Consider the following 13909-nt stretch of genomic DNA (forward strand, 5'->3'; position numbering starts at 1 on the left):
TTTTGGTGAAGCACAATGGGGCCCAAGAAAGGCCGAAAGGGAGGCAAGTAAATTGCCGTTTTTGGTCCTTCCATAGAAACTGGAGAAAATGGTGGAAAGAATGTGAATAGAGACAGTAAGATATGCATCTTTTAAAGCTATCTTCACTAACCAGTCGTTGTAAAGTAGAAGGTCCCATAGAAGATGGATACCTTCCGTCTTGAAATGTTGAAATGTAAGGAAATTGTTGAGATTTCGTAAATTTATCACCGGTCTGTGACCGCCATCTTTTTTCTTAACCAGGAATATGTTGCTTATAAAACCTGGTGTTCGGTATGGGACAGGAATTATTGCTTGTTTTTTAAATAATTCCTCTATTTCTGTTTGAACCAGTTGTTTGTCTATTTTGGAAAAACGTATCTGGTGAGGCAGATGTATGTGTATTGGATTTGTAATGAAATCCAGTTGATATCTCATTACAGTATTGAGTACCCAGTGATCGGATGTTATCTTGGACCAGACGTGGGAAAAATATTGGATCCTGCCCCCTAGTGTTATCTTAGATAGATGAGAAACCTTTAAGGCCTACCTGTGGGAGGGCGAGATCTGGGATATCCTCTGTTACCACGTGCTCTCCAAGGTCTTCCTCTGGTTGGGAAGAATGGGGGAGGCTGGTAGGGTGTTGTTTGGTATTGAACCCTCTCTTGAGGGGTGTTGGGGCCTTTGTTGTATGAATGGGGGACTTGAGTCCGGCCGGGAAAGCGGTCCTTTTCTCTACCATCCTTTCTAAAAACACAAGGATTAAAAATCCTTTTAAGAGATGTCTCGGCTTTGTCAAGGGAATTAAAAAGTCCTACATATTTATTGAGATCTTTTAAAAAAGGATCTCTAAACAAAACACCCTCACTTGAAGGATCTGGGTCATTATGTGCCAGGTGGACTAGCTGTGGATCTAGGCGCATTAATACAGAATTACACCTTTCAGAGCATATTACTGCATTGGTATTCCATAGAATACACATAGCGCTCTGTGCCCAGCTACATAACACTTCTGTGTTAACTGGTTCACCAGTAGATGTAGATTGTTCTGCCATATTCATTATTTTGGTCAGTGGACCTAATAAATCCAATAATTTATCTGGGATATATTTGAAAGATCTATCTATCCCCTTTTTTGGGTGATTTCCTGTTTTCAATAAATACTTAGAGAGGGCCGGATCAATATCTGGCGTAACGGCTGCTTTAGAAGGTAAAGTCAGGCAAGGGCACTCCGCCCTAAGTTTGTTGCGATCAACCTTATCCAGAGGTTTATTTGCTAGGGATGCAATATACTTTGCTACTTGGGTGTCAAGGAACCATGAACCAGACGTACAACAAGAGGTAAGTGGAAATAAGAAGGCTTTATTGAAAATCAAGCTGTAAGGCAAAGGTCCAAACGGATGGCAAAACCGAAGCAGGGTCTTGCGAAGCCAGAGGTCAGGAACCAGAAGGGTAGTCAGACGAAGCCTGGATCAGGAACCAGCAGGGTAGTCAGACGAGGCCAGGATCAGGAACCAGAAGGGTAGTCAGACGAAGCCTGGATCAGGAACCTGCAGGGTAGTCAGACGAGGCCAGGATCAGGAACCAGAAGCAGCAGCAGTCTTAGAAGCATGTGAACACAGGAGGACCAAGCAAGGAACTGAAGCCACAGACCTCCTATATATATGAGCTAGGCATCCAGCTCCTCCCAGTGGGAAGGAGAAGCCGCAGGGTGGAAGGCTACAAGAAACCCAGAAACCAAGATGGCCGCCAGCACATGTCAAACGAAGGAGAGCAGCAAGAAGGTAAGACCATGACAGTACCTCCCCCTCAAGGGCCCCTCCTCCGCGGAGTACAGAACGGTTTCTGAGGGAAGCGTGCGTGGAAGGCTCGGAGCAAGGCAGGAGCATGGACATCTGCGGAGGGAACCCAGGAACGCTCCTCTGGACCATAACCACGCCAATGGACCAAAAACTGCACCCGACCGCGGACCAGGCGTGAGTCCAGGATATTGCTCACCTCATACTCCTCACGATTGCCCACTTGGACCGGACGAGGCCGAGGAACCGAGGAAGTGAAACGATTACACACCAGTGGCTTCAACAGGGAGACATGAAACACGTTGGAGATCCGCATGCCAGGAGGAAGCGCAAGGGCATAGGCTACCGGGTTTACCCTGCGAAGCACTCGGAAGGGACCAACAAAGCGAGGCGCCAGCTTGGGAGTGGGCACTCGAAGGTTGAGGTTGCGGGTGGACAACCATACGCGGTCTCCGACCTGGTAGGAAGGAGCGGGCGCTCGTCTGCGATCAGCCTGGAGTCTCTGGCGCTGCGCAGAGACCTCAAGGGACCTCTGGATCTGTACCCAAGAAGCACGTAGGACGGAAAGGTGATCCTCCACAGCCGGAATATCCTGGGGAGAGAATACCTCCGGTAACACGGCAGGTTGGAACCCATAATTGGCCATGAAGGGAGACGTCCCAGAGGAAGAGTTCACCGCCATGTTCCTGGCAAACTCAGCCCAAGGCAGGAGGTCAACCCAATTGTCTTGGTGATCGGAGACATAGCAACGAAGGAATTGCTCCAAGGCCTGATTGGATCGTTCTGCGGCCCCATTGGACTGAGGGTGGTAGGCCGAGGAGAAAGAGAGATGAATCCCCAACTGGGAGCAAAAGGAGCGCCAGAACCTGGACACAAACTGACTCCCCCGATCCGACACAATCTCCTTGGGCAAACCGTGCAACCAGAAGACCTCCCTGGCAAAAATCGTGGCCAACTCTTGTGCAGAGGGTAACTTCTTGAGAGGAACACAGTGGCACATTTTGGAAAACCGATCCACAATCATGAGAATGACCGTATGGCCTTGGGATGCAGGGAGGTCCACAATGAAATCCATCCCCAGGTGTGACCATGGACGCTCCCCGGTGGCTATGGGTTGCAAAAGGCCCAACGGACGGTGCCGAGGGGACTTACTCTGGGCACAAACGGAGCATGCCGCTACATATGCGGCGATGTCGGAACGTAGAGAAGGCCACCAGAACAGACGTGAAACAGCCCAGGACAGCTGATTCTTTCCAGGATGCCCCGCGGCCTTGGAGTTATGGTAGGTTCGCAACAACCGAGTGCGCAACTCCTCAGGCACAAAACACCTGCCGTTGGGTCTCCCAGAGGGAGCACCAGATTGAGCCGCCAAAATCTGCTCACCCAGGGGAGAGGTCAGGCTGGTGCGAATGGCGGCCAGGATCTGATTCGGAGGTATGACCGAAGTCGGAATCGACTCCTCCCCGGACAGCTCGGAGTACTGCCGTGATAAGGCATCCGCTCTGATGTTCTTGGAACCGGATAGGTAGGAGACCACGTAATTAAAACGTGACAAGAACAGAGCCCATCTGGCCTGACGTGGTGTCAATCTCTTGGCCTCAGAGAGGTAGGTCAGATTCTTGTGGTCCGTCAGGATGAGAACCGGAACCACCGAGCCCTCGAGCAAGTGCCTCCATTCTTTAAGGGCCTGTACGATGGCCAATAACTCCCTGTCACCAATCTGATAGTTGCACTCCGCGGAAGACAGTTTCCGGGAGTAAAACCCACAAGGAAGCAGAGGACCCTCTGGTGTTCTACGCTGAGACAGAAGGGCGCCTACTCCCGTCTCAGACGCGTCCACCTCGAGGACAAAAGGCAACCCAGGGTTGGGATGCGACAGAATCGGAGCCGACACAAAGGCGGACTTTAGAGCCTCAAAAGCTCGGATGGCCTCGAGCGGCCAGACCTGGGGATTACTGCCCTTCCTGGTCAGATCCGTGAGAGGCTTGGCTAGTCTGGAAAAGTCCCTGATGAACTTCCGATAATAATTGGCGAAGCCCAAAAAGCGCTGCAGGGCACGAAGACCACTGGGCTGGGGCCACTGTAAGACAGCCGAAACCTTCTCAGGATCCATGGAGAACCCCTCAGCGGAAATGATGTAACCTAAGAAGGTTACCTGGGATCGGTGAAATTCGCATTTCTCAAGCTTACCGAACAGCCTGTTCTCCCGTAACCGTTGCAACACTCGTCTGACATCCAGAATGTGGGCCTCCATGGATTCAGAATATACCAAGATGTCATCCAAATAGACCACCACACACTGCTGCAACAGGTCACGGAAAACATCGTTGATGAATTCCTGGAAGACTGCGGGCGCATTGCACAACCCAAAGGGCATAACCAAGGATTCATAATGACCGGTCCTGGTGTTAAACGCGGTCTTCCACTCATCGCCCGCCTTGATCCTTACCAGGTTATATGCCGCCCTCAGGTCGAGTTTGGTAAAGACCGTGGCCCCTTTGAGGCGATCGAACAGCTCGGAAATCAAGGGTATCGGGTAAGCGTTCTTGATCGTGATGCGATTGAGACCCCTGTAATCGATGCAAGGCCTCAACTCACCGCCCTTCTTTTTCACAAAGAAAAATCCAGCCCCTGCCGGGGACGAGGATTTGCGAATGTGTCCGCGTGAAAGCGCCTCCCTCACGTACTCCTCCATGGCCTCATTCTCCGCTACCGACAGTGGATAGACTTTGCCACGAGGAGGAACGGCACCAGATTGTAACTCTATGGCACAATCGTATGGGCGGTGCGGAGGTAGGGCAACCGCACGCACCTTATCGAATACATCCCGGTACTCCTCGTATTCAGGAGGCAACAGAGAGTCCGAGGAAGTACACAGCAACTTGACAGGCCCATGGATGCAACTAGCCCCACACTGCGGTGACCACGAGAGGATCTCGGCCGATCTCCAATCGAAAGTCGGATTATGCTTCTGGAGCCAGGGGTACCCCAAGACCACCGAGTAGTGTGGAGACGAAATAACCTGGAGACAGACCGACTCTCTGTGAACGGCACCAATGGCCATCCCCACTGGAAGGGTCTCATGAGTCACGTGTGGCGGCAGAAGGGGTCTGCCGTCTATCGCCTCAAGAGCCAGTGGGGAACCTCGAGGCTGCAGAGGAATGGAATTGGCGGCAGCGAACACACTATCAATGAACAAACCACCAGCACCAGAGTCCACCAACGCCTGGGTCGTCACCGAGCCCCCGACCCAGGAGAGGACAACAGTAATCAGTGGTTTGTCAACACGGGAAACCGGGGACGAGGAGACTCCACCCAAGATCTGCCCCCGACAGGATCTCAGGTGCGAGCGTTTCCCGGACGGTTCGGGCATGCCAACCGAAAATGCCCACCGAGACCACAGTACATGCATCGGCCCTCGCGTCTCCGGAGTACCCTCTCCCCCTCGGACAGGCGAGCAAACCCCAGCTGCATGGGTTCACCCCCAGACAAGTCATCCCCAGGAGGCGTGGGAGGAGAGGGAGGCACGGGTGGGACAGCAAACGTAGGCGCCAATCTGTTAGAAGACCTCCGCAGGCTCTCCTTAAAGGAAGGTCTCTCCCTGAGTCTGGTGTCAATCAAAATCAGGAAAGAAATAAGAGACTCGAGCTCCACTGGTAGGTCCTTAGCTGCAACCTCATCCTTCAAGGCATCCGAGAGACCATGAGAGAAAGCAGCGACCAGAGCCTCATTATTCCAGCCCACCTCTGCTGCCAGGGTACGAAACTCAATGGCGTATTCAGCTACGGATCGTGAACCCTGTCTGATGGACATAAGGAGCTTCGCAGCAGAGGCAGCACGAGCCGGCACATCGAATACCTTCCGAAGAGAAGCAACAAAACCGGAAAACTCGGCAACCACCGGATTGTTGTTCTCCTATAAAGGGCTGGCCCAGGCCAAGGCCTTGTCCGAGAGCAGCGAGATCAAGAAGCCCACCTTTGATCTCTCAGTAGGAAAGGCATGTGGCAGCAACTCGAAATAAATGCCCACCTGGTTAAGGAAACCTCGGCACTGAGTTGGCTCTCCCCCAAAGCGCTCTGGAAGGGGGGCAGAACCGGTCATACCCCGAAACAGCGCAGGCGCAGCAACAGGTGTCGGGGTAGACTCTGGCGCAACAACCGGAGCGGCAGTAGGAGCGGGCCCAGGAGCGACAACCGACCCATCGGCAACGGAAGCTAAATGAGCCGTGCGTTCAAGCAGGGTTTGCAACGCCACAGCGAACCGACCCAACAGGTGATCCTGCTGATCAAGTCTGGCAACCAGCGTAGGTAGCGAGGATGGCCCTGTACCGTCAGAATTCATGGCTTGGTCCTAATGTCAAGGTACCATGAACCAGACGTACAACAAGAGGTAAGTGGAAATAAGAAGGCTTTATTGAAAATCAAGCTGTAAGGCAAAAGTCCAAACGGATGGCAAAACCGAAGCAGGGTCTTGCGAAGCCAGAGGTCAGGAACCAGAAGGGTAGTCAGACGAAGCCTGGATCAGGAACCAGCAGGGTAGTCAGACGAGGCCAGGATCAGGAACCAGAAGGGTAGTCAGACGAAGCCTGGATCAGGAACCAGCAGGGTAGTCAGACGAGGCCAGGATCAGGAACCAGAAGCAGCAGCAGTCTTAGAAGCATGTGAACACAGGAGGACCAAGCAAGGAACTGAAGCCACAGACCTCCTATATATATGAGCTAGGCATCCAGCTCCTCCCAGTGGGAAGGAGAAGCTGCAGGGTGGAAGGCTACAAGAAACCCAGAAACCAAGATGGCCGCCAGCACATGTCAAACGAAGGAGAGCAGCAAGAAGGTAAGACCATGACATTGGGGTAGCGGAGCCCAATCCCCTGATCTGGGGTGTTTTATTTGGCTTGGTGTAAAAAAAAGGGTAAACCCATAGTTATATATATCTATATAATATAACTGAACCAGAATTTTCTGGTATAGGGGATTCTTCATCCAAACAATCATATTTAGCCTCCTCACTAAGCATATTCCGTATCTGAGGAATTAGACGCTGCGGATGATTCCTAGCTAGAGTAATCAACATATGAATCCGGTTTATTGCATCTAGAAGATGTATGTGCCCGCTTAAGACATTCTTTCTTTGGAACCGAGGGTCTAGAACGTGAGGGGAGAGATTGTTTGGTTGGACCACCGTGGTGAGACAGGGTCTTAGAAATATTTATACTTTCTCCTGCCATATATTTAGTAGGAGAGTCATCATTGTCCGTAATTTGACGCTTCCGGGTGGACTTCCCAGGTCTGTGTGTGGTCGAATTGTTTGCTGACCAAAATTGGTCGGAAGGCGTCGAAAGATGGGTGTTGGGTTCAGAGACCTGTTTAGCTTTTGACATCGCCCTGGCCACAGATTTATTGATATTATCCTTAAGCGATTATATAGCCGATCCAAGGGCCTGTTTTATAGACTTGTCAACTAACTCTTTAATAGCGTTAACTGAAATTCCTTCAAATGCAGGTGTATGTATTTCCTGCTCCATCCTCGTTTCCACACACTCATCAGACATGTTCTGAAGAGGTATATATAGTGTTATATATATATATATATATATATATATATATTAATGAGGTAAATTAAGAACCCTAATCTAATAAGAGTTAAAAATCAACCCTTATGTTGTATTGAACACTAAATAGTAGTTATAGTAGGAGTATTACTATTTGGGTGCTGTAGGTGGCAGGCTAGGATAGGATAGAGCTAGATAGTTATGTATCTCCTGTCAGAATGTTCGGCATCTGACAGGAGAGAAAGGAGTACAATTATACATATATGAGAGGACACAGTTTTGTACTTATCTGTCTTCTAAAGAGCAATAAAGAAAGAGGTGGAGCTACGCAGCACAGAAGTTTATATAGACTAAGGATCAAACCGTGATTGGATGCCTCAGCTCCTCATTTGAATATCTGTTTCTATGCAGAATCTGATGTACACATACATATTTTTTTCTCTTTTGAAGTGTCCTATTATAGTTGTATATTAATATTGCTATTTGAGCATTAAAGAAGGTTAATGCAATGATACAAGCCTCCCGTCTGCCATAAAATTGTAGATGATTAGAATTGAGATAACAGTATGAGCTTGTTTGTCCTTTTGATAGGCCTGAATAAAGATGCCATCAGTGTAATGTGTGATGCTTTAATTGAGCCACTCACCCACTTCCCTCTCTGGTGACAGTAAAGGCTGTATTACACCTGTAGATAGGGCAGGTGATTGTCGGTAAGGGAAGCGTTCTTTCCTGACAATTGCCTGCTCGTTAGCAGAGGAAACCGCTGCTATTACGTGCAGCGATCTCCTCCTCAGCATAGGGAGGAGTGATCGCTAATGCCATCTTTGTTCCCCATAGTGATCACTGATTGCCAGCAACAGATAGTGCAGGGGTACTCAAGTACTTTTTGTAAAGGTCCACATAGCCGAGTCTGCCGTAGGATGAAGGTCCGAGCCGCAAAACAAAAAAAAATACAAGGAGGGAAAACACCATTGGCGTGTAGCGCTGCATTATTATAATTTTTTTTACAATAATCCACACCTCCAAGCCCACCTAATCTTCTTTCTGCCGACCAAACAGTAGGAATGTCCTTTCAGTGCCCCCTAACAATAATTATGCCCCTTGAATGCCCCTTAGACAGTATGATATCTCTTTAGTGCTCCACAGAGTGTGATACCTCTAAGTGCACCTTCACAGCAGGGTGATCCCTTGGTGCCCCCACACATTACGATGCTCCTTAGTGCCTCTGACACTTTGCAATGCCTCCTTAGTTCCTCCCCACAGAGTATGAATACCCTAAGTACCCCCTCATAGTAGTAATGCCCTCTCTTTGCCCCTTTCACAGTAGTAATGCCCTATCTGTGCCCCTTCACAGTAATAATGCCCTCTGTGCCCCCTCCATAAGAGAAATCCCCATTGTGCCCCCTTAATAGTAGTAATGCCCTCAGTGCTAGTAACGCCCATTGTACCCCCTTCAAAGTAATAATGCCCATTGTGCCCCTTAATAGTAGTAATGCCCTCTGTGCTAGTGATGCCCATTGTGCCCCCTTCACAGTAATAATGCCCTCTGTGCCCCCTTCATAGTAGTAATGCCCTCTGTGCCCCCTTTAGAGTAGTAATGCCCTCTGTGCACTGTGCCCCCTCCATAGTAGAAATGCCCATTGTGCCCCCTTCACATTAGCAATGCCCAGTGTGCCCCCTCCAGAGTAAAAAATGCCCATTATGCCCCCACCATAGTAGAAATGCCCATTGTGCCCTCTTCACATTAGCAATGCCCATTATGCCCCCTCCAGAGTAGAATTGCCCATTGTGCCCCCTCCAGAGTAGAAATACCCATTGCGCCCCCCAGAGTAGAAATGCCCATTGTGCCCCCCAGAGTAGAAATGCCCATTGTGCCCCCTTCACATTCACAATGCCCATTGTGCCCCCTTCAGAGTAGAAATGCCTATTTTGCCCCCTCTGTGTTGAAAAACAAAAAAACAAAACACAGTACCTACTCACCTTGTCCCGTTCCTGAAGCTCACAGTCCTCTCTCCCCTGCAGACACAGATCACTCTGCAGCATGGTGTGGGCGGGGCTTATGCAGATTTCCGGACTTCAGGCTCCGCCCACACACGCCAACCGCCAGATCTGTGCTTGCGGGCTGAATGAGGAAGCAGGAAAAAGTCTTCCTGCTTCACCATTCAGAGAGCCGCTGGCCTGAAGGAGGGGAGGAGCGCGGGGAGCAGAGTGGTAAGTGACAGGACCGCAGCTCCCAGCGTTCCAGCAATGAGCGCTTCCGTCTGTATTGATGGAAGCGCTCATTGCTTCTGGGCTGTGGCACCCCCTGAGAGCTGGAACCCGGGTGCATGCAGGGGTCCGGACAGCTAGCAACCGCCAGTTGAGTACCCCTGAGATAGTGATTACACAGCACGATCTGCTGCCAGCAAACAATGATTTTTAAACCTGTTGACAGATTCCATTTGCCCGATGGACAAGCGTTTGCTTGTTTATCAGGTAATAGGCAGTAGTATTACACTGCCAGATCATCGCTGAAGCTGAATTCGCACTTCAGTTATTTCGTCAGTTATTTCCATCAGTTATTGTGAGCCAAAGCCAAAACCAGTAGTGACGCCTCCTCAGAGACCAGGTGTAAGACCCCTTTGACACGAGCGAGTTTTCCACGCGGTTGCAATGCATGACGTGAACGCATAGCATCCGCACTGAATCCTGATCCATTCACTTCAATGGGTCTGAGTACATGAACGTTTTTTTTCACGCATCAGTTCTGCATTGCGTGAAAAACACAGCATGTTCTATATTCTATGTTTTTCACGCAGCCCTGGCCCCATAGAAGTGAATGGGGCTTCATTGAAAAATGCATTGCATCCGGAAGCAAGTGCGGATACAATGCGTTTTTCATTGATCATTGCTAAAAGATGTTGTTTGTTTTTTATCACGTGCGTGAAAAACGCATCAAAACGCATTACACCCGGGCGGAAAAAACAGAATGCAATCGCAGACAAAACTGACTGAATTTGCTTGCAAAATAGTGCGAGTTTCACTGAATGCATCCGGACCTAATCCGTCACGCTCGTGTGAAAGAGGCCTAATGTAAAGATCTGCATCTGTGCTGTGTTTTTGACCCGTATCTGGTATTGGCTCACAATAACTAATGCAAATAACTGGTGTGAACCCAGCCTATTGAGCATTCCTACGAACGCTCTTTAGTTCAATGGTCTGACTGGGAAAGTCAAGCAAGGCTGTTTGCTGTGCGAGGAAGAGCCAGGGCAGGAAGTAGAATACATGGAGTGACTTCAGAAAATGATGCAAATACAAGTCTTGTTTCCATCCCATCAGAGCCTCTGGGCAGTACTGCGTATGAGCCGTTGTGTGAACAAGGGGGGGGGGGGGAGATTTATCTTACTGGAGTAAAATAGAACTGACTTAGTTGCCCATAGCAACCAGATTCCACCTTTCATTTTCCAAAGGAGATGTTAAAAATGAAAGGTGGGATCTGAGAGTCAGACCCCCACCAATCTAATATTGATGGTCTATCCTAAGGCTAGCCTATCAATTTGTGTCATCAAGTGAATAATTATTAGAGAAAAAAGTGGTAATAAATGGCAATCATGCACCCACTACAAGATTAGATAGTTAATGAGGCTTTCAGGCATCAGGACATTGATGGCCAATCCTCAGGAGAACTGAGAAACAGTTAGGGGATGAGGGAATAGGGTGAATAGATTTCAACTTATCAAATGTGTTCAAAATCCGCTTCCTGAAGCACTGAGGTGATGTTCCCGCTGCTTAAGAGACTCCTCCCTCACCTTTGATTGAAGGGTCCAGACGTCTTGATTGGACCTATCAATCTGCTCCGAGTATTGTTCTTCTTTACACCAGTATGATAAATCTCCACCAGGGTGCTCGCACAAAAAGACAGGGAAAGGCAAGATGACATATGCAATGCTTGAGCCTGTCAATTAACATTCATAGGGAAGGGTTGGGGGTGAAGGGGTGGCTCTTATGTGCACCGAACTCTCTCGGTCAGTAGGACTACTAATTTGCATAAACGTCAAAACTTTAATTTCTGCAGAACGGAGGCCCCAATGTACTATATAAAGACAGCGTTTTCTTCAGGTGAGCCAAGAAAATTTGCTTGTGGCCATGCTCCTGATGATTGACCCACTTTTCATTTTTATACTAATGTAATATCTTTAAAAACAGGAACTGGAACAAGATGTAAGCACAGCGTGTCATGAAGAAACTCCTGGCCCTTGTAGTCCACAGCCATCGATAGGCCAGGAACCAAGTAATGCAGAGGTTTTCTCTAAACTCATTGACATTGAAAGCAAAATAGATTTTATAATTGCCAAAAAGAACTTTCTGTCTCCCTATGTTATGGATTGAAGACTAGACTCAATGACACCAGAACATTACTGGTTTTGTATTTAAAGACTGAGGCAATATTTATATTTATATGTTTCTGTTATGTTCATAAATGTTCTGTTAAAATAACACTATCATCAAATATCTTGAAGCTTTAAATATATATAAATATATATATATATATATATATATATATATATATATATATACAGTACAGACCAAAAGTTTGGACACACCTTCTCATTCAAAGAGTTTTCTTTATTTTCATGACTATGAAAATTGTAGATTCACACTGAAGGCATCAAAACTATGAATTAACACGTGGAATTATATACATAACAAAAAGTGTGAAACAACTGAAAAGATGTCATTTTCTAGGTTCTTCAAAGTAGCTACCTTTTGCTTTGATTACTGCTTTGCACACTCTGGGCATTCTCTTGATGAGCTTCAAGAGGTAGTCACCTGAAATGGTCTTCCCACAGTCTTGAAGGAGTTCCCAGAGATGCTTAGCACTTGTTGGCCCTTTTGCCTTCACTCTGCAATCCATTTCACCCCAAACCATCTCGATTGGGTTCAGGTCCGGTGACTGTGGAGGCCAGGTCATCTGGGGCAGTACCCCATCACTCTCCTTCATGGTCAAATAGCCCTTACACAGCCTGGAGGTGTGTTTGGGGTCATTGTCCTGTTGAAAAATAAATGATGGTCCAACTAAACGCAAACCGGATGGAATAGCATGCCGCTGCAAGATGCTGTGGTAGCCATGCTGGTTCAGTATGCCTTCAATTTTGAAAAAATCCCCAACAGTGTCACCAGCAAAGCACCCCCACACCATCACACCTCCTCCTCCATGCTTCACGGTGAGAACCAGGCATGTAGAGTCCATCCGTTCACCTTTTCTGCGCCGCACAAAGACACAGTGGTTGGAACCAAAGATCTCAAATTTGGACTCATCAGACCAAAGCACAGATTTCCACTGGTCTAATGTCCATTCCTTGTGTTCTTTAGCCCAAACAAGTCTCTTATGCTTGTTGCCTGTCCTAAGCAGTGGTTTCCTAGCAGATATTCTACCATGAAGGCCTGATTCACACAGTCTCCTCTTAACAGTTGTTCTAGAGATGTGTCTGCTGCTAGAACCCTGTGTGGCATTGACCTGGTCTCTAATCTGAGCTGCTGTTAACCTGCGATTTCTGAGGCTGGTGACTCGGATGAACTTATCCTCCGCAGCAGAGGTGACTCTTGGTCTTCCTTTCCTGGGGCGGTCCACATGTGAGTCATTTTCTTTGTAGCGCTTGATGGTTTTTGTGACTGCACTTGGGGACACTTTCAAAGTTTTCCCAATTTTTCGGACTGACTGACCTTCACTTCTTAAAGTAATGATGGCCACTCGTTTTTTTTTACTTAGCTGCTTTTTTCTTGCCATAATACAAATTCTAACAGTCTATTAAGTAGGACTATCAGCTGTGTATCCACCTGACTTCTCCACAACGCAACTGATGGTCCCAACCCCATTTATAAGGCAAGAAATCCCACTTATTAATCTTCAATAATTTTTTATTGAATACTTTGCATAATATAGTCAATACATGCCTATCATGACGTGACATCACAATGCGAGGTATAGCAAAGTACATTTTTCAGGAAAAGAAAACATACATATAGTACATAACAAGGAACAAATGAGATCCCATCAAAGCTCACGTTAAAATTGCCCATGGTGAAGCAAATATTGTAACATTGCATAGAAATCCCCACCTAAGTCCCCATCCCACCTTCCCCAATCCCACTCCAAACCCTCCAAATGTACCCAAGTCACCAAAGACATTCCGGCAAAGGCGTAGGACTAGATAACCAAGGCATCCAGTTATTAAGACAGCGAATGCGTATGGAAGCAGAGGAGGCAAACATCAATTCACAATGCATGTGATGGTTAACGGACTCAGCTACTTCCGATATTGACGGAGTGCAAGGTAACTTCCACCGCCGCGCTTATCAGATGGGCCGTTACCCATCTAATTTTGAAATAAATGCCTTCCAAGCCTATTCCCAGGATGGAAAGGGCGGGGGTCAAAGTGATTGTTGAATCCGTGACCTGCTGAACTAAAGCTTCCATCGCGTGCCAGAATTTACGGGTGTAAGGGCAGTCCCACCACATGTGTAAGGGAGTACCAACTGATCCACATTTCCTCCAACATAAC

At 48.0% G+C, this 13909-nt stretch overlaps 1 protein-coding gene across 1 annotated transcript in view; it reads left to right on the forward strand.

Moving 5' to 3' along the window:
* LOC122939801 overlaps window positions 1-11681 on the forward strand; it is a 114303-nt gene extending 102622 nt beyond the window's left edge. Inside the window, exons 14-15 of the mRNA XM_044295956.1 lie at window positions 11422-11465; window positions 11553-11681. Of these exons, the coding sequence (XP_044151891.1) occupies window positions 11422-11465; window positions 11553-11571 (63 nt within the window). The 3' untranslated portion in view covers window positions 11572-11681. The remainder of the gene's footprint in view (window positions 1-11421; window positions 11466-11552) is intronic.
* Window positions 11682-13909: the final 2228 nt, after the last annotated feature.

This window comes from Bufo gargarizans, chromosome 6 (assembly GCF_014858855.1).
Source record: "Bufo gargarizans isolate SCDJY-AF-19 chromosome 6, ASM1485885v1, whole genome shotgun sequence".
In the NCBI taxonomy this organism is placed as follows: domain Eukaryota; kingdom Metazoa; phylum Chordata; class Amphibia; order Anura; family Bufonidae; genus Bufo; species Bufo gargarizans.